The 27,885-nt window shown below is 51.2% G+C and overlaps 1 protein-coding gene across 1 annotated transcript; it reads right to left on the reverse strand.

The window, feature by feature from the left end:
- Nucleotides 1-84: 84 nt before the first annotated feature.
- On the reverse strand, nt 85-27,820 carry LOC144717560 (uncharacterized). Its single transcript, XM_078592970.1, has 13 exons — nt 27,703-27,820; nt 23,621-23,737; nt 18,163-18,330; nt 17,553-17,660; nt 15,219-17,283; nt 13,188-13,241; nt 12,283-12,328; nt 9,527-9,603; nt 7,456-9,211; nt 6,805-6,901; nt 6,331-6,452; nt 5,741-5,892; nt 85-4,444 (listed from the first exon to the last, which is right to left on the reverse strand). The coding sequence occupies exons 1-13, from the start codon at nt 27,781-27,783 to the stop codon at nt 4,344-4,346; spliced, it is 4,944 nt and encodes a 1,647-aa protein (XP_078449096.1). The 5' UTR covers nt 27,784-27,820; the 3' UTR covers nt 85-4,343.
- Nucleotides 27,821-27,885: the final 65 nt, after the last annotated feature.

The raw sequence follows: 27,885 nt of genomic DNA on the forward strand, positions 1-27,885 counted from the left end.
CAGGGAACGGAGGCACAATGGCAACACCGCGCCTGCCGGCCCATCCACCTTCATGCACATCACAAAAAAATAGCAGTCGCCATCTCAAGTTGATTATTTTATTATCAAAACAACATTTTTGGGTACTTGTAAAACACATTTCTAGGAATCATTTGGGTTACAACATTTTGCCGTGTTTTTTCGCTTTTATTTTAATTCATTTTCCGATTTCAGCAGCACGATGAGCTAAACTGCATTTAATATTTTATTTTCCTTTTCACTTGTCAAGTTTATTAAAAAATAACGGCAGGCAAAATGACAAATCAACATTCAGTTACTCTGCTGCTGTGCCTGCAGGCACAATGAATTTAAACGAATTCTCTAAAACACATCCGATAATCCACCTTGTTTGATGTTTCACGCCACCTCCTTTGGACATGTAAATTGCACACCAACAACCGGTAAAACAAGAAGGCAAAACGTCAATATAGAAACTGAAATCAATTAATGCTTATAATGCACGGCATCGAATCATGTGTGGCCTTTTGTTTACACAAGCGTGCCAATGTCGCATTCGGGCCAACGATCACAAGCGGAAATAACGAGATTTTTAAAATATATATTTGCTGTTGCAACAAATTGCGACCACGATTATTCAAAATTTAAGGGAGTGCTTCATTGTGAGATGCCAATTAAATCAAAAGACGAATGGAGGGGCACAGGAGGATGTTTGATAAGCATTGTGTCAATACAGCAGCAGCAGCAGGTAAGTGAAGGCGCAAACCAAAACACAGCTCGTTCCATAGATGCAGTCTGGCTTATGACCAAATCGTCTGGTATGAAGCCGATCCCCGTCAGAGCTCGCAAGCTTAAGCAGGTTGACGCCTGGATAATGCTTGGATGGCCTACCACCATGCAGAGGTATTGTTGGCGGCAGGGCTACATGGCGAACGTCTGTTAATGCCCCACGCCTTCAACCCATCAAGTTACCTGCATTTTGAATTGTGGTCAAACTCCTGCAAAAACTTGCAACCATCCAGCAGTGGATCGATAAAGGGCCGTAGACCTACATACGTAGTGGTACCCTATTCCAGCCAACACGTTTGAAGAGATGTTAAAAACCAAACCAGTTCAAAACATCGTACGAGACAAAACAGTCTCATACAATTCTGTGGATGTGAAGCCTGTTCATGTAATTAGTTGTGTAGTACGGAACTGTCCGACAGGAGCATGAATCCTCATTAAAAGTCGGCTACGAATCTGCAAAATAACAAGGGTGTGTTTTGGCTCGAGCCTCCCTTTAAAAATTCACCAACTCCCATCCCGCTAACACACACGATTCAGTTATCCAACCAAACCCCTGCTCAGGTGCAAATTCAGCAAATGCATATGGATGCATCCATCTGCAAATTAACATGCGCTGAAACAAAGTCCAGAGAAAGCAGATGTTGGGTTTTGCAACCTCTTGGTTGCTCAAGTTTTGCCAGGCCTATCCCCCCACACACCCCCTCCCCATTCCATAACAGGCACCAAGTCGCGTTTTACACTGCGCCTGCAAGCGTATAGTCAGGACCGCCGCAATCTGTCGGCAGCGGCGTGGCTATGGCGACATCGAGGTTCTTCTGGGTTCACCGTCGACCTTCTCAAGTAGACGGCTTGGCAAGGTTGGATGGAGCCAGGTTGTGACTACAGTTGGGTTTTGGGGGAATAAATCGTTTTGCAAGAAACATTGTCCAAGTGGTTCTGCCGTCACCGTGGCGAGAATGAGAATCGGACACATGGGGGCGGGAAACGGTACCAACGGTACACGGGGCGCATCCGTTTGTTACGAGCATCGTCCTCCAAACGATACTTGTTCATTTGCAGAGTGAATAAGACTTTTATTTTCTGAAATTTTAGCGAAACTCATTGCAACAAACGCCACGGGTACCCAAGTTGGCACGGCAAGCTATGCTTGTGCGACATCGTAAGCAGTGTCTTGTACCAGCGAAAGTTATTAAAACAAAAGTTGATTAAGAAAAACAAAATGTGCAACAACCTTTCAAAATGAATCAATTTTATATAAACGCAAAATAAAACCCACACCTATATCACACGTCATATCAGCGGCGAAGAGACATCCATGCCTTCTGCCACCGCAGAATCGCACCAGTTTTATTAGTACGCCTTCTCACCATACACTATAGGGCCCCTTTCACCCACCTATGCAGTCGAGCAAAATTCTTAGTGCCTCTATAACTCATTTGGCTATTTAACACTCTGCATTATAATTATGACGGTTACAGGTTAACATCAACGGCAAGGTCTCACGATTGCAAAGTGTCGAGTTCAAATCCAAGATAAAGCTTGAATCGTCCCCCTGGAGTAAGTCGAGACCGCACCAGAGCTGGCGAGGCGAGACTGCACCACCATAAACGGGCGTCACGTGGACAGGTCTGTTATGCATGTCGAAGCTTCTTTTGCACCGTACGTGCTAATCAGCGTTGCATGGGAAGAACAACAAAATAAACAAAAAACTGTCTGGATCCTGGCTTGGAAAATGTGAATTTTCACACCACCAGAACAATGGAAAGGCGTAGTAGTGTGCGGTTTTGTTCGAAGCATGTGGGGTGGGGGGGAATGCTCATCTTATGGATGTGTTGTCAACTTCCCAGACCACTGGCAGTGCACGTGATGAGGAGCTGAAGGATTTCAAGGCTGATACTTGTCCCTGCGCTTATGCAATTGCAGCCGATTCCACACCCTTGTGCAGTGCCAAATTAAACAATAAAAATACGAGGAATTCTCTTTAAACCAGCCAAATCAGACGAACCCCGTAAATCGGCACTGTTCACCACGTGCATTCAAATTCACCGCACAGCAGCCCGTTAAAGAGAGTCAACCGAGATTAAACCAGCCGCCGGAAAAAGCAGCGATACGCACTCCCTGGCGATCGACAAAGCCTCTCCAACGGATGCGTTCTCCCAAACGCAAATAAAAGTCGACTCACGCTTTTGATTGTGCGCGCCAGGAGCCAATCGACACATTTCCTGATCAACCCGAGAGTACGACGCAGGGTGCAGCAGCGACTCGCCGGCGCCCTCGCACAGCCGACGCCGCTGGTGCCAGTGCAAAGCTTTGATGGGACTGCCGGCAGAAGGGAAGGCGCTGACATTAAGCTTGAAAGCAAACTTTTTTTTTCAATCTCACGTCGTTTTAAGTTCGGTCGTGCGAATTATTTGTCTTCATCGATGCTGCCGTCCACAGGAGACTTTTTCTACATGTGCAATAGCACTTACTAATGTGGGGGGGGGGGGGGCAACACAAATTTACCCCACAAAATATTTGTGCACATTCCACCGGGGTGACGGCAAACCACTTGGGGAAAGGGCCTACACCCGTACCCCGGTGGGATACCAATGTACCAGCCATGTGGAAGTCGACCCCATTCATTTGGGGGACGCCATCGTCTCGGCTTCCGTACACTCGCTACGTGTTGATGAACAAGGTTCCTCCCCCCTTTTGTTGGGGAGGGCAGCATTGACTGGAAAAACTATATAATTTTTTTACCAAGGTACAAAATCCTAATATCGCATATCCTGGCCATGTACACTCATCACAAATGCATGTTCAAGGTAGCTTTGTATTGTGGTTTTGGTCGACTATAATCTGCTTTTTTTATATGCATATATATATACACAGGCACACCACAGATGCACACTCGAAGTAATTTTTTTTAAAACGGCTCATCATTTCACCATTATGCAAATGATCAAAGCTTTGCCACGGCATCCGGTCCACCATACCCCCACAAACTGTGTGGGAGACCTCCCCCCTCGCACAAGCGAATAATGTACAGGTTCATCAGGTACAGTATAAATAACACCACCAACCTCGGGCCCCTTCGCTTAAAATGTAAAAAGAAAATAAATAAAATCGGCCATGAAAAGCACTACACACTGGAGAGGGTTTGGCGAACAAAGCACACCACAGGGCACGTGGGCGCAGCACAGTGCCAACGCAGAAAATGACTTTGCTCAGCAGATCTTCCGCGTGCCGCTCTCCTTTAAAGAAGTCCCACAGGGTCGTTCTGCGGAGTCGTTCCACGGGATCACTCCGCAGGACTTGCGATGAGGAGCAGCAGCGTTGGTGTAAACGCGCCGGATGCCGGGGCGCGAGATGGGCGTTACTTTTTCACGGAGTTCCGTGGTGATGTGCAGCGAAGTGTAGTGGCAATTTCATCAGCGGCCGCACACCGAACCGGCAAGGCAGCGTCGGGTGGTGGGGGGGGGGGGGTCGCCAGGCGATTCTCTTTAAAAAGTCTAACTTCAACTGCCGCCTCTTTCAGCGAACAGCCTGGGTGCCCGCCGTCCCACTGGTCACCTCTACATGCCGTGCTGCTTGGCAGCCTTGAGGAGGCTGTCAAAGTCCAAGGGGGCCATCGCCGTTCTTCGGTCAGTACTCCTCTCCAAGCCTCGGTTCGAGTCTGCACCAGGGGGTCATGGAAGGCAGTGGAGGAAGGGGGGGGGGGGCGTGGAACAGAAGTGCAGAATCCACGAGTCAACGACACCGCCATAATCGCGGTGCCGAGTAAATGAAGTAAATCTGGTCACACGCACACAGATACCACTAGCAGATTTCAACGACTCGCCCTTAATATTTTATCTTAAATAAAAGGGGAGTGGGAAAAAAAAACTTTTTTATAACCTGGAGAATATGGTCCAAATTTTACTTCCGCAAGTCAACTAAAATACAACTTCACTCGCTTACATTCGGGTCCCGAGGGTTGCTGCCGTGCGGGAAATGGTCACACTGAACTTGCAATGCATAGGTCACCGGGGTTTGACCTCATCTCCCGGCACAGCAGTTGAAAACGATGGTGCACGCCCAGCAATGTCAACCCAGCAGTTTAAATAGATAACGGCCGTTTGCGCATGATGAGATTTGGCCTATTCTACTCTGGCCAAATAATCTCTCTAGAGCTCCCTCCAGTAGAGGCTTTTCCCTGCAGGGCTGCACCTTCACCTTTATCTCAGCCTTCCATAAGGGTCTTAATGACGACCTGTCGCCAAGCGGTCTCTTTTCTCCTACTTTGAGTTTAGACTTTTTATAACACACAACATGCGTCCCTCTGATGTGGGCTTCAGAGGTTTTTCACAAAGCTGCAAGTGCTTCACATGTCCTGGCATAATATAAATGATAAAGGACGGCAAGCTTTAAAAGGTTTAGTTAAGCATCAATCCTTTCAGCCGCCACTTCAGATCGAGTTTCTTTATCAACGAGTTGTCTCAGGCAATTGCACGACCAAAGAAACACGGGGACAACAACAAACGCTGAAAACAAAAACACCTGCACAACGGAGCACGAGTAAATGCATGCTCAGAATAGCAGACAGAGAAGAGCAGCAGCTCCGTGAACATCGTGTTGATGGGGGGAAAAATGGAGAGGTCTTGTTGCAGGATGCATTGCAAGACTGAAACGATGGGCAGGCAAAGGGGGAGAACGCGTCCGATTAGATGACTGCCGCGTAGATGGGGCAATGAGATCAGCTCAACGCGTACAAGCGAGATTAATTGCGGCATTGCAAGACTGACGAATGAAAACGTCACGGGGGGGAAGGTAAAACAGGCAGCAGTGGCCAGAACACGGCTCGGGATTCCGATGACTATCGCAACTGGCAAAGATTCACGTGATCGAGATGGGGGTATCCGGGATGGGGCGGGGGGGCACAGGACTTGTGGGTCAAGGGGGCAGCGGTAAGTCGAGTACTCGGACGGCTTACCCAGGTCGGCGTAAGACGCCTTGCAGAACTGGCGACGGCCACCAAAGCACAGGTCGAAGGGAATCTCGTTGGGCAGGTGCACCATGTGGCCTTTCTCCAGCGCGGCGAACGCGTCGCAAGTGAAGCGGTAAGTCACAAAACCGTAGTTGTCCCTGCGGAAATAACATTGGAAAAATGCGAATGGAAAAAAATTGAAAAAGAGCCACGTTCCGAGAGACGACGACAATGCGACCACACGCAGCGACGTCACAGGGAGGAGAGCAGAGACGCGTGGACGTGTGACATTACCCTCGGCCGAAAAGGCTTATTCATTAAAGCGCCACGTTTTACGTAACCCTTTAAAACTCTATTTGGGTCGGGAAATTAAAAGAAACGACAATACCGCAGGTTTTTAACTCAAATGCCATTCATAATTTGATCGCCTCTATAAAGAGTTTTCACGACTCACACATAACAGACAGGTTTCCGCATCGCGCTCGCATCGCCGGCGCATTTGGCAGTCTCGCCGATGCGGCCGCCTTGTACACAGGCATTAGAGAGAGCGGGGGGGGGGGGGGGGGGGAGACTGGTTGCTATGGTGAGAGCAGTACCCGCGCTCGCGGAAATGCACGCTGCAGTTCTCAATCTCCCCAAAGGACTGGAAGCGTCGCCGAAGCTCCAGCGTCGTCATCGCGCTGTTAATTTTCCCCACGTAGATGACGCGACGCTCCTCCTGCGGGTGGGGCGTGGGGAGGGGGACAGCGACGAACGCAACCAAAAATTGTAACGAGGACAAAACCACGCAAAAATCAACCGTCAATGATTCTGAGATACCGGCGCACACGAATCACGGTGACAGCTACAATTCTAGAGTGTGGATAAGACAGGGCTATGGCAAAGACAGCTTTATGCAAAGTTTGCAAGACTAATAACCAAGTAAATACGTTCGAGGGGCATCTTCAGGGATAGGAAGACGTCCGCAGCGGCGCGTGGCCAAGGCTCGAGAGAAGAAAAAAACTAAACACGCACCCCCCCCCCCCCAACCCAGCACAGAAGTTGGGGGTTAAAGTGCCGTGTGGGCTTACAATGGCTTTCTGGTGCAGCCGCCGCCGTTGATCCAGGACGTTGCTCTCGCGTCGTTCGAGCCACGGCCGCTCGCTCCGTCTCTCGTATGCATCGTACCTGCGCACCGCGGGGGGCAGTTCAACGCAAGCTTGACGTCACGACGAGGCATGCGCCGTCCCTCTTGTAGTTCAAAACACAGCCCAATTGACGAGCGATGAAGTTGGTCGCAGGTAGACTTGAAGCCAGGCTGAAGCCGTCTGGAATTGAACTGGGCTCATGAGTGTAAAAGCTCGTCATTGGCCTCAACCCAGCCACCAATGACTGCGCATAAACCATAACACGTTAGAATTGGTTCTGCACATAAATTCCAGCTCCGAGGGGAATATATATCTGTAACTTAAGCGATGAACATTACTCCTCACATGACGAAGTGCTGCCCCCATACTGTGGTGTTGCTCAGATATCATTTTCACAAATCTCAAGGCGTAAGTAGCGCTGTCATGTAAACTTCTGCAGCCCATTATCTAAACACAGTGTGGGGGCGGCGGTGGTAAACCTCTTGCTCTGCGAGAGATCCGCACGGACACCGTGTGCGGCTCAGACACGACGAAGGCACAACGTGAATGAATCCGAGGAGAGAAACAATTACGAGCCACGACCTCCGCACGAACCTGGGCGACGGTCGGCGCGACCGCGGCACGTCCGAGGAGAACGACGGCACGGGGGACACCGATCGCCGGTGCGAGGACGTCGTCGTCGATGACGACGAGCGGCCCCCTCCGCTGGAGCGGTATCGCCGGCCGTACCCGGACCGCGAGCGGCTACGCTGGCGGCCGCGCTGGTGGGGGGAGGCGGCGGCTGCCGACGGCGGGGACACAGAGTCGCGTCGGCCCGGCGAGCTCGAAAGGGACCCCCCGCCGGCGGCGATTGTCGGGGCCCTGTGCCTCCCCTCGCCGCACCGGCGGTCCTGCGAGCCCCGGCTCCTGTTCCTGGTTCTGCGGCGCCGGCTCCTGCTCCTGCCTTCGGCGTCGCCGCCGCTCGTGTCCGTGTCGCTGTTGGCCGTCTCCTGGCCGCAGTCGGCGTAAGGAAGGTTGGAGACCTTGCTGGCGGCGCTCAGGTACACGGGCAACTTGGAGTAGTAGCGCCGGCGGCGGGCCGCCTTGCCGGGCGACCGCTCCTCGTCGCTGGCCGAGCTGTACTCGTCCGTCGTGCAAGTGCTCCTGCGGCTGCCCCTCTCCCTGCCCTCCGCCAGCCCCGCCGCTGCACGGTCTGCTCTCAGCGGCTGGTACTTGGGCTCGGGCAGAGACTTGCCGCTTCTGTAGTAGCCGGGCAGCTTGTCGTAGTAGCCGGGCTCGTCGTCCTCTGAGTCTCCGCCGCTGCTACTGCTGCCGCCGCCGCTGGTACTGCAGCAGCTGCTTTCGTGCGCGGGCGGCGAGCTCCCCCGACCCGCTTCCCCTCCTCCTGGTGCTCGCGTGCGGTACTGCCGCTTGAGTTTGTGCGCTTCGTCCCGCCGCGGGTCGGCGTTAGCCGGAGCGCCGGCGCTCTCCGAGACGGTCGCCGCGGCGCTGTCCACGGTGCTTCGCTGGCAATAGTCGTGATCGCGCACGTTGGGGATTTGAATCTCGGCCACGCGTTCAACGACGGCACCGTTCGCCGGAGTGACGCCGATTTCCGACTTGCTGGCCGAGCAACCGTTCACGACTTGAGGTGTGACGAGCGGCGACGCCTGTGAAGTCGACGGAAGGTTGGCCGCAGAGACGCGGGAAACAATGTCCAGTTGAACAGCAGCAGTAAGAACAGCAGCAACTGCAGCGCAACGTGGGTTTGCAGCAGCCGGTGCCTTTCCGGCCACTGCTGGCACAAGCGAAAACTTCGTCGAAGAGAGCATCTTAGCGGATGCTGCGGCAGGGATGGCCACGCGTACGGGATTTGGCAAGGCGTCCGATTGGCAAGGCGGCGTGCGATTGACCACCGGCTGAGACGCAGGCAGAGAGAGCGTTTTGTCGGCCACGACGCTCGGCGACGCGACACCCAGGCTGGCCCGGGCCGGCGGCGGCTGCTGCTCAACTTCCGACGGCGTGACGGGCCCCACGGCGTTCGGAGCGCTGACACACGGGGGGTCCTGTGCGGCGGCACCCACGCCGGCGGGCAGAGTCGGAATCATCCTCGCGCCAGCCGTGGGAACGGTACCAGCAGCCGGAGCGAAGCGGCCGGACGCAGCTTGCGCTGCTGCGGGCGTCGATGGGGCGAGCTGGCCGGAGCACGGCTGCTTCGTTGCCGCTTCCAGCCGCGGCATTTTGCCAGCCAAAGGGATTCCTCGCTTCCGAGGGCTACGGGGGGCTTTCCTCTTTGCCGAGGTTCCCCTCGACGCCAAATTGACTTTTGCGTCCGGCTTCGGGTGAAGAGACGTGCTTGGCGCAATTACACCTGGATGGGAAATACACCCACAGTTATTCTATCGGCAGGTCGTGCGTGGCAGGTCATTGTTTGGATACTCCCACCACTTTCGAGACATGTGTGGGCCAGAGTGGCAAAGTTGGCCAAAAGACCGACTGCGACAGAGGCTCTCGAGGCCTCTAGTAGAGCTCCTTCTAGCCAGCAGTGGAGAGAGCACAGTTGTGGGCTGCAGCGTTACCTCTTACAGAAGGGGTCGTCACAAAATGAAATATAAAATGGTGCACACATTTCCCCCCCATCAAAATATCGGCGACTCAACAAAAAACACACGAGCGCTGAACTCACCAGGAGTTTCTCGAACTTCGGAAGCAGACAACTCGAGCTCCATTCCAACGTCCTGGACATGAGCCTGGCCAAGTGTCCTGGAAAAGCACGCAGAGTTAGCCAGCGAAATTAATAATTATCGTCATTGCTCAACGCTGAACTTGTCGAGAAACCCATGTCCAAGCTCAAAGTAAGCTCCACGTTCCAAACACGTTTTGGAAAGCTGAGCACGTTCACAAAAGCAACCTTTATTACCTACAGGAATGAGAATAGGTTTTCCCCTTTCATCTGGAAACAAAACAAGTTTTAAGTTGTTAAAACACCAAAATCAAACCGTTTTCAGATTAAAGGGGAAAAACCTATTCTCATATTATGGTACTGGCAATGGAGGGTCCCATGATACCTACAGGAATGTGAAATGTGTGACAGCGTGTCATCAAATGAAGGGATACACACATGCATCATGGAGTTCCAACACGTTAATTACAAACAAGGACATCCCCCACAACGGTCATGACGTGCGCAACCGAACGCACCACAAGTGCAGCATCTTTTTCTCAAACCGGCGGACGCCGTGGGTTTTACGTGGCCCAGTCTAAGAGGTTACAAATGATAGCGGTGGCGTGCCTGCCTTGGCAATCAACTCGGGCCCCCTTTGGAGCGTTGCCAGTGCCAACGTTACCCCACCGACACGGCCGACGGCCAAACTGACGACATCCAAAAGTAAAAAAATGGTTCTGCCCCGGGGATAGCCTGGATTAGAAATAGCGACGATGTCATCCTTGTGGAATGATTCATGGGCCACTACGCAACGTTGGCAGCGACCTTTGTTTTGAACTTTGCGCTGGGGACCGTGTCCCCGCGCGGGTGGGCCCCGTTCAAGATAGCACCGGACTTCGCCCTCCCACATGCGCCAACAGGCTGACCCGCCCCCCCCTCCCCAAGAGAGCGGGCGATTTGTTTTGGACCATATTTCACCACAAGAACATTAGAAGGGTCGTTCAAGGACTGAGAGTGTGGCGTTTTGTCAATATATTTCAATAAAGTAGAAGGTAAACATAATGCATCTTGTTCAATACAAAAAGACAAAGTTAGCGTTTTGCTAAATGTAAACGTTTACGTTTCAAACAGACCGCCATGGTCACGGGATGCGCTTTGCGTGTAGTTTTTATGCAAGCGTCCCAATTAGAAGTATGGTCTGTAATTGGGTACAATCCATCACGCGTAGGATACTTATCTACTTAAAGCTCATTCGCAGAGTCCCAAAACGCGGCAAAGGTGTAAACATATATTTAATTATTTATTCTGCTAGCAAACTATGCTCTTTGGAATTATATCCATTTGAAGTCATCTTGACGCCCTTACAAAAAACCTTAAATGCATGCACAGACTTAAAATAAAAATTATTGAATGGCCATGTAAGCAAACATCCCTTTCAGTTTCAGAACAGTTTAAAACTACGACACCTCAGGATGCAATTAGGCGACTGGTAACACCAACTGCAAGTGCCATCATGCTTTTTTGCGACCATTATCTTTTTAACAGCTTAACGCTTTGCTTAATCTTACCAGGCGGCCGAGTCCATTTCACGCAGGAGTGGAAAATTACCACGAGCGAACGAGACTCCGCTAGGGATCGACATCAGAGAGACCAGGGCTGGCCCAACTGTGGCTCCCAGGCCGGCAGTTCAAGCACAGCTCGTTAAGAGACGCCACCTAATAGATTTAAACTTTTCAACACAAACTTTTTTTTTTACAAAATAAAAATAATCTGTGGAAGCGGATGGGACAAGGGGACACCCGCCTCCCAGCAACGAAGGTGGGACATTGTTACTCCCCGGGGTGCTTCTGCAGATTTACAAATGAAAAGACTCCAGCCAGTGCAAGTGCAGTGACAGGGTGCCATCTGTTGACCATGAAGGATAACCACGGGTATGGGTGCGCTCTATAACAGCCAACCATGAGGGGGGCGTAACTGGGCCAAGGGTCAGAGGCGGGGATCAGTCGGGAAGCTCCCGGAACCTGCATGAGGAGTTGTAGGAGGAGGGCGTGGCCAGAGGCGGGTCTTGGCCACGCTGAGAGGTAACCGGAGGTTCGAGGGGGTTCGGGTCCTGGCTGCAGTCACCGTCTTTGCCGTCATTTCTTCATCATCGTCCGGCCCTATGGCCGATCCGCTGTACGGTCCCCATCGTCATTAGTCAGCCAGCTACATAGATGTGGCTGTATGAGCGGGTCAGCTATACGTAGCCAAGTGTATACGTCACTCAGCGACTCTGCCTCGTCTCATACGTCGCTCACTACACAAGCAAGCTGGCTGTGACAACTCCAAAGACAAAGGATCCCCCATAAAGCCTTCAGACTGTTGGGGAAAGTGCTGTTAGGGAGCGCCTAAGTAGTCCAGCACGGTACACAAGGGAGTTGGTTGGCCAGCACCGTGTCTGGCCACCTTTGTCTCCCTAGTGGCCATGTTTATACATCACACCACATACTTATTTGAGGCCAAGTCGACCTTGGGGAGACACAGGACCGATTCAGATAATCGTCAGACCCGGATCTCGCTGGGTTTGTAGCGCAGCATGCCAACCGCCACTCCCACCCTCCCAAATTCACCTGCAACGTGATATCTTGTGCCTCTTGGCCATAGCGATATTTTGCAGGGTTCATGAACCGTGGCCACGTGTAGAACGTTGACGATTATGATCAGCAAGCCATCAATGTTTTCCCCGAGGTCAATAACGACGGGGAAAGCCTGGCCTCGTAAAAATAACAGCCACTCACCCCACTGTGCGCGTTGCGGTCGACTCGGGTACTTCTCGTCTCTTTCCTGAACAAAAACACAAATCCAAGAGCCCTAAATCAATAATGGCAAGTCGGACCCGAAAATTTAATTTTGACACTGCAGCGCTGGAAACATTATGCAGTTTGCATTTTCGAAAAGTGTGACATGTTTTACACTCAATTGACCGACTTACACAGGGCGATTACCTAATCATCTTCCTTTTCAGTTAAAAAATTATAATTGGACAGCAGCTCAAGCTGTCGATTAAACCACACACGCACCCATTGGTGGGTTTGAATATTCCATCGTACTGGTCTCATTCCTCCAATTCTCCCTAGCATCTGCGACGAGAGCGGTAGGGTAGTATAGATTTCAGAGAGTCTCTCTCTCAGGTCTTGGCCAAAAACCCCCCGGGAGCTGTTGTTTCACAAGTGCCTCCGTGCCGTGTGCCATTGAAGATCACTCATGCCTTTCCGATTTTTGGCGCAAACTTTTCATCTTTCACCCAACCCGAACGCCGTTCGCTCACTCGGTTGAAACTGCCAAAGTGGAATTCTTTATCGCTCACAACAGACTCGGCAAAAAAACATAAAATGAAACATGTTGTTCCAGTAGCAAAGTGATCGTGCTAATCAGTGTAAATTCTGGCCAACCGCCAAATCTTAAACTTGATCCACAATGTACACAACTATCCACCTTTCTTTATACCGCACCCTCGCCCCAGCCCCCAATAAGGTTGTATCATTTAAACTTCTCGCGAGTGGGGAAATTCAGGACTGCTGACAACCTGTCATCTGCCGTCAGAAAGCTGCAACGTGTTCAAATGAGAAATACATTTTCCCGTAATGTTGCCCCCAAATTTGTCATGCATGTGCGCCAACAAGTCCGCACGAGATGACGTTACCTTCAGACTCCTCGAACTGCTGCAGCAGACTGCCCAGGTCGCTGGCTTCGATGCCTGGCGGAGTGAGCGAGCAGAGGGAGGCAGGGGTGTGGGGCGGGAGAGCCACGTTACTCACAAAAAGGCACAGAGCAGTGACGAGGACGAGTTACACGACACGCACAGCAGCACCGGCGTTCAAACCCAACGGAGGAAGTAAAAAAAATTGAATCTCAGCAGCAGCAAAAGGAGACCAAAATGTGATGCCACTCTACGTATGGGCATGTTTGATAGGGGGGGGGGGGAGAATCAATATCAATCCATGTTTCTAAATCCAGACGAGCTCTGGGTCATGTATGCAATACAAAATGTGTGCATGGTTGAAGACAATATACGAATACACGAACGTTAAATATACATAACAATCAAAGCAATAAAAAGTTTGCAGTGTAGAAAGTGGGTGGGGGGTATACTCCCCACCTCTTCAAAGACATCTGGCCATTTTGGAAGAGAAAGCCAAATACTCTGGAACAAATAATAGCAGGACTGCACCTTGACCTATGGAGAGCGATGCACACTAGCGAGTCGTGGTGTGGTCAGCACTACACCCAGAGCAGCCTGCGTTCCCAGTGGCTGATATATGCAAGGCTGCAACACTAATTTATGGCTGAAACAACCTGGGGAGAGGCCCATATAATGTCCAGATATCACCCACATTTTAAAAACACATTCCTGTGGAGGGAGCTGGTAGGAACGTTGGGTTGCTCGGCCAATGGCCAGGGTCAACGGCGGCGTGGTGTATTCCGCAAATATGGCCGACTGAGGGCGGGCACCATCCGGCGTGAGTAGGTTAAACGTTGAGCTTTATAAGGGCACCACGGGGTGACCAGCCCCTCCCCCACCCAGTCCCACCCCTCCCACCCAGCCCCACCCTCCCCCCCACCCAGCCCCTCCCCACCCTCCCCTCCCACCCACCCCCTCCCTACCCTCCCCTCCCACCCACCCCCTCCCTACCCTCCCCTCCCACCCACCCCCTCCCCACCTAGCCCCTCCCTCCCCACCCAGCCCCTTCCTGCACGACGGACGCAATAATCCCCTGTGAGCTGGTGTAACCAGGAGGTTCCTACCAGTATAAACCGTCACCAGAAATCGAACTCTTGACAGAGTTGTGAAGTGCGCCACTGAACAGCCACCACTATCGACAAGAAGAATGCCCATAATCGTCGTTAGCGAGTGACAGCCAAGAGCCAAAAAAAATCATTATTTAGCAATTAACAGCAAGCCAAAAACAGATGCCATTCAATACAAGAAGATCAACCGAAATAAGATTTCATTTACAGGAACATTGCGATCCCGATATCTATGGGTCACTGCACTGGCAAATTGTTCCAATTAATACAAATCAATCAGCCCGATTGTGCTTGGACGAGCACGAGGGGGTGGCGGGTGTTGTCCTGTATACAGCCCTTATAGCCTGCTATGGAAATTCCATTCCTATGGTGGGGGTCAATCCATTCAAATGGGCAAACACCGTTAAAAAAAATTCATTCACAGTTCAGGGGGGCGGGTGGGTGCATTGGATTTGTCTGGCCAATTTCTAAACCTGACGTGTTTTGTACGCGTAATTAAGTTAAGCGTACCCAAAGAAAACCCACTAGTCATACGAGGGCACAGCACAATGGAGATTAACCCACTGGCTGCACTGCCATCCCCCAGGTCACCTTGGCATGTGTTCGGTGTCAAATCTCTGCAATCCACCACAAACAAACCCTTGCGTGGGTGACGCACAGCTTGACGGCTTACTGGTAATTGCAGAAATAATGATTTATTGGCCGTCTGTCACTTAGTAACGACTATTATGGGCATATTCTTGTCGATAGTGGCGACTGTTCAGTGGCGCACTGCAAAACTGTCAAGAGTTTGATTTCCAATCATGGTTAATATAAAATGCAAATGATATCTGGAAAATATTATGGGCCTCTCCCCCAGATTGTTTCGGCCTCAAATGAGCGTTGCAGCTTGCTTTGCACACGCGCAAAGCCGGCTAAAACTTACCGATCTCTTCGAAAAACGCCCGTATCGTGGGATCCGTCTCCAGGTAGTTATCGTCCTCCGTAGATTCCGCTGCAGCCTCTGCCGGAGCATCGGCGGGCAAAACAGCCTGCACTCCTACAGCAGCAGCCTTGCTTTCATCTCGCCCCAGCTGTTCGGCACTCGCCGCATCATCTGCGCCACTCTGCTCTGCGAGTCCCGGCTGCACGCCGGCACCGCCAGCGGCGTGGGGGCCCAGCTCGAGGCCGCGCTCCTCCATGCGGCGCCGGTACTGCAGCAGGCTGATCCTGCGCCGCTTGGCGCCAGACTCCTCTTCTGCGTTCGCATCCGGTGGCACGGCGTCAAGGGGCACCGCCGGGGGGGCCTCCCCGTCGGGTGGCGGTGCCGACGACGCCGGCGACAACGGGGGAGTCATCGACGTAGACGGTGGCGCCGATAGAGAGGGCGGCACCGTCGATAACGCAACGGACGGCACGGAAGGGGAGGGAGCCACCGACAGAGTGGACAACGGTGGCGTCCGTGAAGAGGGTGCAGTTGAAGAGGGTAACACGGATGAAGGGAGTGTCGATGAAGACGGTGTCGCCAATGATGATGAAGGCGATGATGATGGCGGCGGCATCGACGACAAAATTGTCAATAGAGGTGGTGGGACCGGCGAAGAAAGTGTCATTACAGTGGGTGGCGTTACCAACGCAGAGGGTGTCGGTTTCGCAATTGCAGAGGAAGGTGCTGGCGAGGAGATTGACACCGATGAAGCAGATGCCGGCAAAGGAGAGGGTGCTGACACCGACACCAACGCAGAAGGTGCCGACAGGGAGGAGGGTGCCGGCCTCGTCATCAGCGACGTGGAAGAAGATGACACGGCAAGCCCACCGATGACTTTTGACAGTTTCAACTGCTGCTGTTGCACCACCACAATTGGTTTGGTTTCCACCTCCGCGGTCGTGCGGTTAAAGTCAACCCGCGCGAGCGCTGGGTGGGCGACACGCTCGGGCGGAGGTCTCGCCTGGCCCCGCTGCGCCGCGTCGCTCTGCCTCGTCTCCTTCTTCGCTTTGCTGATCCTCACGGAGCGCCGGGGTGGCTCCTCAAACAAGATCGAGCGCACAGCTTTTTTCGTCATGGCCGCCGCCGCCGCTGCCGCCGCCGCACCCGGTTCTTGCTGCCCGTTGACGTTTCGCGTTCGGGGCCTGCCCCTGGGCCTCTTCTGCGGCACCGCGAAGGGGACGGCGTTTCCGTTTTCAGCTTCTGCGCCCGCTTTGTCTTCTCGTTCCGCCTTTGCGGCGGGGAACGTTGCCGCCGAGATTTCTTCCGGGCCGGGAGTCACCGCTGCTGGCGCCGCAGTCCCGGTGGCGGCAACGGCGCCCGCCGACCGTTCCGCTTGCTCTTTGGCGTCGCGCCCGAGCGACGCTTTCTCCGAGCCGCAATCGAGAGAACTCGACTCGCAAAGCCCGTCGAGAGGGCCCAGGAAGCCAGTCCCGTTGACGGCGGTGCCACCGTCGCCACCATCATCAGTCCCTCTCGCTTGCTCCTCCCCCCCCTCAGAGCCACCGACGTTGGCCGAGGACCCCGCGAAGCTCGCGGAGGAGGAGCCGCCGTCCGGACTCGTGCCGCCCGCGAGGACGGCCGGCCCGCACGGCGCCTTCACGGGGGACAGCAGGGAGAGCGACGCCACGGAATCGCGCACGCAATAGGTGTGCATGTAGCTCACAAGCTCCACGACAGAGCCTTCCTTCAGGTCGATAACATCGAACTCGAACGAGCCATCCATGGCCATGAGCTTCTGCAGCTCCTCCACATCGCCCTCCGGCAGCAGCATGCCGATGTCGTCTTCGTCGTTGCTGCTGCTGCTCGCACCGCTCTCACCGGACGCGCAGAAACCCTCGGCGCTTCCGTCCCGCTTCTCCGGCATGTCCTCCCCGCTGCTGCCGCTGCCGCTACCCTCCCAGTCGCAAACAGCGCTCCCGCCGCTGCCGACGGGGGAGTAGGCGGCCGACTCAAGGGTGCACAGGTGACGCAGCAGCTCCAGGTAAGTGGGCGTCGGGTGACGCTGACGGGGCCGGTTCGCGTGCTGGAAAGGACAACAGCGTTTCTTTACGACCGCGCAAGGCTTTCTTGCCCATGCCGTGTATAGTGCTGCGACGTGTTTTTGGGTCGTCACCGTGTGCCGTTCAGCGCGCCGTCCGACAGTTTCTCTCCGGTTCCCCGAAGAAGCTCCGAACGGGCGGAGAAAGATTTTGAGACGTCACGCCGAGCGACCCCGCGGCACAAACCGAAAAAGCACACCCGGGAGGGAGGTCTCCGACCATGCGCTTTTTATCACGGCGAAAAAAATCTCACCCGGCCGGGGGAGGTGGGAAGGCGGGTGGTCACGGAGGAGTACGGGTTCCGCGTGGAGGCGACGCGCGACTCCGCGCCGCTCACGGGCGACAGCAGCAGCCTCTTCAGCTGCGGCAAGACGACAACGACAACAACGGGGTGAGCGTCACTCAACTGTCACGGCGTCACCACACGGCCACCCCTGTTACTCCACCGACACCGCGCAGATTTCCATGGCAGTTGAGAGACACAAAGAAGTACATCGGCACATTCGCAGGCTGAATAAAGCCTACATTGGTTAATCAAAGCCACAACGTACCCATTGCATATAGTTTCCTTGAGTAAGGATGGCTGGTTTTTTTGATGGGCTAAGACTTAAGTCCTGCAATTTAGATCTTTTAATAATTCCAGTTACAAATCGCATGTTTCTTGAGCTATGAAACAAAACCAGAGAAACAGGAAGAAATCCATGCAGAACAGGGAGAACATAGAAACTCGACGCGGGAAGGTGCCCGAGCTGGGAATCGAACTCAGGAAATTACTGCTGCGAGGAACGAGTGTCAACACTGTGCCACCCGGGCGACCTAGGACTCGCCATTCTTGCTAAGATTGCGAAGAAATCATTCCCTACCGTCGAGTTCTCATCGACGTCGCACGCAAGCAGCCGAGGCTCCGAGTCGAGGAGTCCATCGAAGGGCGAAGCCGTGTTGTCGTCCAGGCTGTCCAGAGTCTCTGCGAGCGCCATGAGCAGCGTGGCGTCACCAATGCTGCCGTCGCCGCCGCCACCGCTGCCACCACCCTGCAGTGACACACCACGAATGATCACTCAATGAGCACTTCGACACGACCATACGCTGGGCTGGATCTATCTGTGGAATAAATACATCTGTGTGGAGCTATGAACGTTATGTCCTCCTACGTGCGGTTACGTTTTCTCTGCGTTCTCCGTCATTAACAATCGTGGGCCAAAATCAATTCTGCCTTGGTTCTTTTTTCTTCACAACCATCACCGCTTCACTTCAATCTTAATCGTTATTCTTCTCAATAATGTATCCCTGCGTATAGCCACTTGGTTTCCCATCTTACCCCATTCCACATTCATCGTGTGCAGCATTGCGAAGCGCGGGATCCTGCCCAGGCTCATACCGATCCCAACCAGTGCGGTCTTCTTTCTGTAACAGTTCTAAACAAGGCGGCTTCTACGCCAAACCATTTTCTTAAATTGTGTTTCAGTCTGAAGTCTTGATTCTCCTGGAATCTTACTTAAATCTGCTCCCACATTTATTAAATTGGCCAAATAACCCAATTTAAAGACATTCAAACCTAAAAAAAATTTGGGTAAAATAACGAACTGATTTTTACCATTGTACAGCAACCACGACAGCAAAGAAAACCAATCCCCCAATTGGCCAGACACCGACGAGTGGAGAGAGGGCCGCGAGACCTGTTACGTTCACCACGGTGCACGAGGGGGTGGGGTGGAATGCACCACACACCCGGTCGCATTCGCGTCACCATTGTTCCCATTTACCAACTGCACCAGGCGGTGCCCAGTTAGAGGGCGTGTTGACCCGTTTAATAACAGAGCTTGCCGACGACACGAGCCAACGCTGGCGCTCCCCACAGACTCAGAGACGCTGGAACGAGGACGACCGCACAACACGTCGCCTCTCAACTCAACCGCCCCACCCCCCAAAACACACACACACCACGATCCATCACCAGAACTAGCATGACCCCTTCCAACAGGATTCGGTGCCGCTCACGGCTCGGTGGCAGAGCTCACGTTACAAACGATGAGGTGGCAGTGGGCCAGCTGCCAGGGCTCATCAGCACGATAGTCGTGGCCGCAGAAAGCGGACGGGCAGCAAGGAAGGCACGGAGCTTGGGGTACGCAGACAAAACAGCGTCCTAACGCTTTGGTCGCTGGCTCTGCGGAATTATTATTCGCGCAGAGCCATCAGTTTTCCCTGGGAAAGTCAATTCACAGCTAATAAGTTTCCATAGAGAGCTGGACTATAGCGGTGCCGACAACGACGCTACCGCTCTCCGCAGACACTCGTGCGTACACACCGCACTAGGGGCTGCAATGCAACCGAGCTTAACAAGACGAACGGCGTTTCGTCATGGCCGCCGCCGCGCCCGGTTCGACGATGTGGTCGAGCCATTTCTTTGCGTGCAATACGAGCTTCAGGGAAAGAGACAAGAGACCAGCTCGCACAGAAAAGTACGCTGCACGTCTGTTCTGCGACTTGACACCAGTTACATACATGGCGAGCAGCGAACAATGGAGTTCAGGACAATTCTCAGCTACTTGAAATTCTGCAAGCATCACAGGAGCGCAATTCACAGAAACAACGGCATCGAACGTTTCTCCCCGTGGCGGTAATCTCAAATCGTTCGAGGGTCGTGCACGGATGCCACTTGCCCAAGGTTACCCGTGGCGATGCAGAGCGCTGTGAACGTGCGGCAGTCGTACGTATGTGGAACTTCTTTTCACACCGTAAGTAGCCAACCGTGCGAATCGGGAGGTGCCAACCGCGTCCACACGAGTCGCCTTGACGGTTTTCACCCGCGTTACGATGCCGCGAACCGGCAGCACGATGCCAACGTTCGATGTCAACGGCAGAGCGCAGTTGAGCCGCGGATGACGACTACAACTAACCAACAAAGGTCTGAACACGACTCCGACAGGATGAAATTAAGTAATGTGAAATAAGGCGCAGCTTAAAAAGGTACTTTAGTAATGTGCCACGAGAACAAACATGTTAATTATAAATATATTCATCTTCTTGGTTCTTTCGGTAAAGTCACGTAGAAGGGAAATAATAAAATACAAATAAAACATAATAAAATAATTCTCACGACGTTTCGGCCACAACGCAAGCAGCCGTCCTCAGGTGGAGAACAGGTCAGTCTGGGGTGTGTCATTCAGACTGTCATTCAGACTGTCTTCGACAGACCTGTCTCCACCTGAGGACGGCTGCTTGCGTTGTGGCCGAAACGTCGTGAGAATTATTTTATTATGTTTTATTTGTATTTTATTATTTCTCTTCTACGTGACTTTACCGAAAGAACCAAGAAGATGAATCCGTGCAGTCACGAAAGCTTTAAATCGAAATTTATAAATATATTCCACACTTTTATTACCATTGAGCTATTAGCTCTTTTTCAGGAGGCATCCTGGCCACACAGAGCTCAGAGTGGCCCATCATGTGGAAAGTTATAGCAGCCTAATAAATTTAATTTATGCTTTTAAATGTGAAGGGCAAAGCCGGAGGAACCCAGGAGAAAAATCCACACGACCATGGGGAGAAAAGATTACGCTAGCTCCAAATATACAACAGGCATCCTCAGGGTCAGGATAGAACCCACGACCTTCTGCATACCAACAGTGTCTTTGCCACAGCAGTGAGAAAATGTTACAGAGTTCACCGATTGCGTGAACTAAATATCGTGGGGGGTTTGCAGGTGGGGGAAATTGCCTACCCCCCTCCTCCCTCACGACATCATAAACCAAGAGGGGTCCAAATGTTTTACAGCTTCAAATCGACCGGACTAAGGCAAATCCTGACGATTTGATTAACACTGCTCTCTGCACCTCCGATTAGCACGCTTGGCTACATACGGTACAAAAGAAGTTCAATGTACAGCGATACCTCGACTTTCGGCCGTTTTCAATTCTAACCACATTTCAAATTTCGTCCACGCGGCTTTCTCTTTCGACCCATTTCATCCCAAACCTTCCACGACGTTCGCGCCATGCGCCGTCTTTTTAGTTCAGTCTTAGAATCGAAGTCGTTCACCGAGCATCTCTTATATTTGTGTTCATTCATATATTATTAATACTGTACTGATGTCTGTGATTATACTGTAAACAATTCAGTTATTACTCCTTGGTTCTTTCAGTAAAGTCACCAAAAGAACCAAAAGAGTATGGATCCTTGCAGTCACGAAAACCTCAAATCTAGAATTCAGTTATTTTTGTAATAGTATAATACTACAGTGTCTAGTTATTTTCGTGATCATAAAACGTGTACAGTATTCATACTGTGCTTATTTTTGCGATTACCGTTATTTGCAGACATTTTTTGTCGGCCAAAATAAATTTGCAAGCTAAATAAAGGCTCTGCTTTGACATTCGTCCATGCTCTGGTCCCTAACCAAACGAAAGTGCAAGGTATTCCCGCACACACTACGATGACAAGGCAATGTTCAGACGACTTCCAGTGACCGGGCGGCAGCTAAGAAATCGGCAACTGCAGAAAACTTCTCTGCCGCCGATGACGACATGGCACGCTTCGATAAGAGCAGCCCATTCCAAACGCTGCCAGGCAATTGTCCGTGGTCGAACAGCGCCTACAAAAACCTATATTCATAATAGAGGTTTTTGGGTTATATCTAAATTATTCCAAAGCGCAAGGTCATATACGAGAGAGAGAGACCCGAGGAAGAGTATACAGTATTTGTTTCACGAGGGTCTAGGCACAAAACCAATTTAAGATTCTCATTTTCCAATAGCTATCAACTCTAGTGGGTCACAGAAATAGGTTTGGGTTCTAAGTGCCCTACAGTGAACAGCTGCACAAATCAACCCTACCCAATATCTTCAAAAACACAAAATACATTACTTTCGCGATGTCATTTTTTGTAATGACTTTTTCTACCTGAAAAACCCACACCACATGTGCTGCAATAGCTTTGTCAGGAAATTTAAATGGGCTTCAAGTGGAAATTGTTTGAAAGAGCAAAAAAAATCTACCAGGAACCAAATCATTCGTCAGTGCTTTATCCTCCATCTCTGCGAGGAATTTTTTTCAGTGGAACAACAATCTAATGCATGTCGTCGTGTGGATTTGTTATTCGATTTAAAGACCCACACTGGGTTCCCATTATATTTTTTATGTATGCATCATAATTCCAATAACTTCCCCCCCACACAGTTCAGAATGTATCTTTAACATCCCCTGCAGCCTTGTGCGCCGATTTATGCATTTCTTTATTGTAGCGTTCATAAACTCGTACGAAATCCTTTGAGCAAAGCGCCCCATTATTTAACTGAAATGTACGCAACTTATGCACACGTTGTATCCTGTTTGCGAGGATAAAAAAAAAAAAATTTCATAAGACCGTATACATTTTTTCCCCATTTTATTCATTTTCCAGAGAAAACACTTGAGTAAATGTCATCTATAAACAATACGTCACATTGGAAAGACTTTTCTAAATAATCGTTTGTTTGGGCACGTGCAAGTAAAAGTCACTGCCCTGGAGGATGTGCCACAGCAGGTTATGATGTTCCAACAATATTTATTTACATTCATTTGTACAGCGCCTTCCACTCATGCCTCAAGGCACCTTGGAAGAATAAGGTTCAAGGCCAAGAGGAGAGCTACATAGATTAAACGGACTTAAGAAGATGTGTTTTTAGACGAGACTTAAAAGTAGCCACATTATCGGATAAAGAATTTCCAACGGTAAAGGAATTCCACAATCAAGGCGCAGACACATTTCGGCAACATTTAAACCAAACCTCAAGCGTGCATTACCGAATAACTCTTCACAATTTTGTGCGCATACCGAAATGCAACAAAACATCCATGGAATTAAAACAGATTCTTACGATCGTGCACGGTAAACTGATTATTTACATTCTAAGTAAATTACACGCAAACTAGTTGTTAAATGTTACATTTAGTCTCGGGTGGACGAGTCAGACAAAATTTCCTCTTACAGGGGCTCTTTAGAGCCAACAGTGGTGCGAGCCAAGCAATTGCAGAGCTGCATCTTTAGCATTTACATTTAGTAGGCTAATGGAGCAAACAAAGCTGTGAAAACGAGACCTAAAAACCAATCCAAACGAAGGATTATAAAAGAGAAAAACCAAATCGCACTTAATCAAACCATGGCTCTGAACTGCCGACAATTCATCAAATCCTTGAATGAAAGAGCAGGCAGAGGATAAATCGTTCCAACTTCCAGTTTGCCGGTGGCAGCCTGGCTCTTGTAAGGATATCCGCGATTACGGATGTGGGACTGGGAGGGCAGTGGAGGGTTGGTGGATGTGGAAGAGGAGGAAGCCGCCTCACCTGTAGCCATGGGGCATCGGACGTGTCGCTGGTGGCGCTGCACAAGAGTCCATCCAGAGGGCTCAGCGAGTCCAGTTCCGGCGACAGCAGACTCTCGCTCGCCAGCATCGTGCCGCACTGCGCATGCACGGGATCATTTATATTCTGTTAACCACCAATACATTTCATATTTCAAATCCCAGATACACTGCTCAACCGCCAACCCTAAAATGTAAAGAAATTACAAGTGTCACGTGGTATTTAATATTCCACCGGTGTCCTGTGAATATAAAAGTTAGTCTCAATGGGCTCTCACACTGGGTGATAAATTAAGAGCCCCTATATAGCTTTTTGCAGGCTGACGAGGAGAGTTTTGTTTGCGAGCGCCTGTTTAAATCGGCCATCTCGCACATGGCAGTGGTGTGGCCAGGACCATGACCAACTGTCCGATGTTTACACACCAGGTACTTATTTAAGAATGAGTAGACCTAGGGATGGCCCACGACCAGTGTAAACACCACTCACCACTTAAGTTATCCACGAATCGAACTTATGTGCCAGAGTTTATAACTGTTTACCAGTATACACCCTCCACGATTCTAAAGACAATAGCACAGAGATTCGCTAGAGAAAAAACCCACCAATAGCCACGTGGACTATTTAAATAGAATTACAAACAATGTGTTAATGAACACTCGAGAGGAATAGTTGGTGCCAGGTTTTGTGTGGATTTATTGGAGCTCAGCTGTGCCAGTGCATCACTCCGGTGGAATGTCACAACAGGACCAGGCGAATATCAATCATTGGCAGCCAACCTCGTGTTCAAAACGGAGCTGTGAATCACAAGCCACACTCGGCAGGGAGGGATTCCCAACCTCTACTCCTCTTACAGAGCCAAGAGTGCAGTAATCCAAGAAAACATGACTGTCCATTCAAACCTGTGGTCAAATCACTTCCGCCATGGAATTACACGCAGCTTGATTGCTCATCCTCAATCAACCACGGTTGTTCCACTGCTTGATAAAAGGCATCCTCAAGTCATTGGCGTGTCTCACGGTCCTGCCATGTAATAACAATCCACCTTGCACGTACACACGAGCTTATTTTCATCGCTCCGTCTCCACAAGGAGATGTACCTCCCAGGCGTGTTGCCTCGACTGCCTGACATGATCCCGTCTAGCAAGGAGGCGGTCCTGGCCAAGCCTAATTTTCTGAACTATAAATATGCCGTCTCCAACCTGCTCATGTTCTCTGGTCCAACTTTTGTCTATCTGCTAAGCAAAGTTAACCATGGGTTTATTTTGCAAGAAGTGTACCCTCGCGTTAAAGATTAAAAGGTTGGACTGTGTTTATCAGTTACAAAGCCAATTATTAAACATGCGCAGCTGTTGATGAGAATCAGAAAATTCATTTATAAATGGAGGAATCCGATGAGCTATAAAGCTTTTTTCCATGTCCAGCAGGGGCGGATAAGAACGTTACAATATTCCAAAATTATTGGAGTGCAAAGTACAATGCAAGTAAACAAATCCAATATAAATAAAACTAAACCATCCATCCTACCAGGCAAAGCCCTGAGGTATCAACTTATTTTTCAAGAGACCTGGCCACAAATGATAGCTCTAAGTGGCCCATCAATTGGACATTGATAGCACAAAAATCATCCAAATCATCTCAATGCACGCTTCTAGATGTGGAGGAGGAAACCCGAGGACTCGAGGGGGAAAAAAAAACACACGCGACCACGGGGAGAACATGCAAACTCCAAATGTGCAGGCGTTGAGGGTCGGGATCGAACCCACGGCCTCCTGCGTACCAGGCGATCAAATTAATGCACGGAATTTAAAGACGTTATAGGACCAAACCTGTCTGTCTCTGTCAAAGGGGCGGCCACACCTTTGAGGGTCACTCATTCAGCAGTGGACAGATCAAGGCTGATGATGCTACGTTGTTTTAAAGCACCACGCGGAAGCGACACCACGTACGCGCACTGCAGCGTCTCCCCCCTCCCTCCCACCAGCCCCACCGTGGCGGAAGCACGCGGCGTGATGACGTAAATATGGCGCGAACGTGACGCCACGCCCCGCAATCTTAACACGTGTTTTTATTACAGTAGCACCACGTGGATCATAATGAACGCGAACGCCACACGCTCCGGGCCAAAAGGCAACGGTGTTTCTTTTTTACCATAATGGGGCCCGGCAGCTCGATATATTATGCGTATACAAAGACCCCTTCCCACCGTGTAGCTGTACGCAGGCTGCTGGGACAAGTGGTGTTTGGGAATGTGGCTGTGAAGAACGCGTGATGGCGCGCGAGTTTGGGTGTGGCCAGAACCCCGAACGGCTGCTGCCGACGTCTCTCCCCAGTTCCGATGTTGTTACGGAGCACCAGGTAAATCGTGCCAAGTCGTAGTCGACCGAGGGAGAGCCGAGGAACGGTATAGATATACTGGATATCACTCGAGAATTTAACTCAAATCACCGGGTTCATAGCGCATCGCTGAATACAAAAGGCGGCGCAATGGCGAGCGCACTGCATGATAAACCCGGCCGACCTCGGTGTAATGCAATGATAACAACATCACTGACAGGGTCATTCACCTTGTCCAGCAGCGGACGTAACAAATGTGAAAGCTGACAGGGCTCTCGATCAGAGTTGGTTCCCACTCCCGGCTACAGTCAACAGCAGTCGCGAGTAATATTTGAACATGTCGCCTCTTTCACCAACCCGCACTCAACATTGTGAAGTATTGTTTACAAAATGTATCCATGCCCGACGGGACGTGGAGCGACAGAAAGGGATGTATAGTAGAAACACGCGTGGCCACCTCGCACAAACAAATCGCGTCTATCTATACGGGTGGCGGTGCGGGTCTAGCAGCTTATCAGTCCACATTTAAAATATCCCACATTCAAACTCCACGTCATTAACGCCAGCTCATTGTACCAATTGACACAAGAGCGCACTTTAGAGCCGATACAAAAGGATTTCAATAAAACGAGGACTCCATCACCTAAACACGGATCCATTATCAGCACTTTTTAATACAGTAGATCAACCCGCACACCCATCAAACAACCGCCCATCTCCAGTTCAAGACGCGCCTCAAGTGTTTATCTTTCGGCCAGTCGGCCGAAACGTCGAGACTCCTCTCACCTCCATAACATTAATACCACCACTCAGTATTCAGACCTACAAGACATCACGAAATACGCACTCCAAATTTATGGACAAAAGTTTTACAAATCTGGTACTGTAACACGATCTCAGCTATCGGATTATAAGACGCATTCCGAAGTTTCATTGTTTACAGAGGGGAAAAAGGTGCGTCTTATAATCCGGTATTACTTTTAATCACACCGAGGTTTCATTGTGCAAAAGTTGATAGCAGCAACTTCTCTAGAGAACAAGATACTGTACAAGGCTTTATTCGCGCAGTTGGAGTAACGTACATGGAAACCACGCCGTATGCTTTTCAAGAGATAACAATGGGGCTATCCAGCGAGAGTAATGCAACATGCACGAGTTTAAACCCTTCACAAATCCACTGCTGGATGAGGACATTTCCAAGACCGTGCCAGCGGGCGCGTGTGTATGGGGGGGGGGGACCATACTTCACCACGCTGGTCAATGCTAGTCAAGTGAATAAGCAATCATTGCCATGACCCTCCAGTTACGTTTCGTTGTACGCGAGATCATCGTGTGCATGATATAACCAAATGTGACGACTTGGCAACACGTGGACCCGAGCCCACGTGGCGCCGCCATGTGCATGAAGCCCAAGAAACCCAACACCACCTCTGCACTCACGCCCACGGCATCCACACACACAACAGCATCGCGGCTAAACCTCATTGACGACAACACGCACAGGCCTCCGTACTCAGTCACAAACACACGCAAAACACAAAAAAACGTTCAAACAGAGACCGCAGCAGTAACACCACGGCGAGACCACGCCGTACAGTACGCGCGTACAGTGCGCCTCATGCCACATGGCCACCGACGCCGCGGCGAGACGGAACGAGAAGACGCGCGAAGAGGTTTCAGCGACGAGGAGAGCGACGAGGCGGAGACGGACGATGGTCTCGGAGTTTTACCTCGGCCGCGACGCCTTCCCTGCCGCAGGAGGAGAAGGCGGAGAGTGGAGACGCTAACCCCGGCAGCGCCCCGACCTCCATCTTAGCCGCCGCCGCCGCCGCACCGCGCCACGTGACCACTTTCTAACCCCCCCACACAGCCCCGCCCCTCACCCACCACTATATAATAGCCCCGCCCCTCAC

This window comes from Lampetra planeri, chromosome 4 (assembly GCF_965212315.1).
Source record: "Lampetra planeri chromosome 4, kcLamPlan1.2.h2, whole genome shotgun sequence".
NCBI lineage: Eukaryota > Metazoa > Chordata > Hyperoartia > Petromyzontiformes > Petromyzontidae > Lampetra > Lampetra planeri.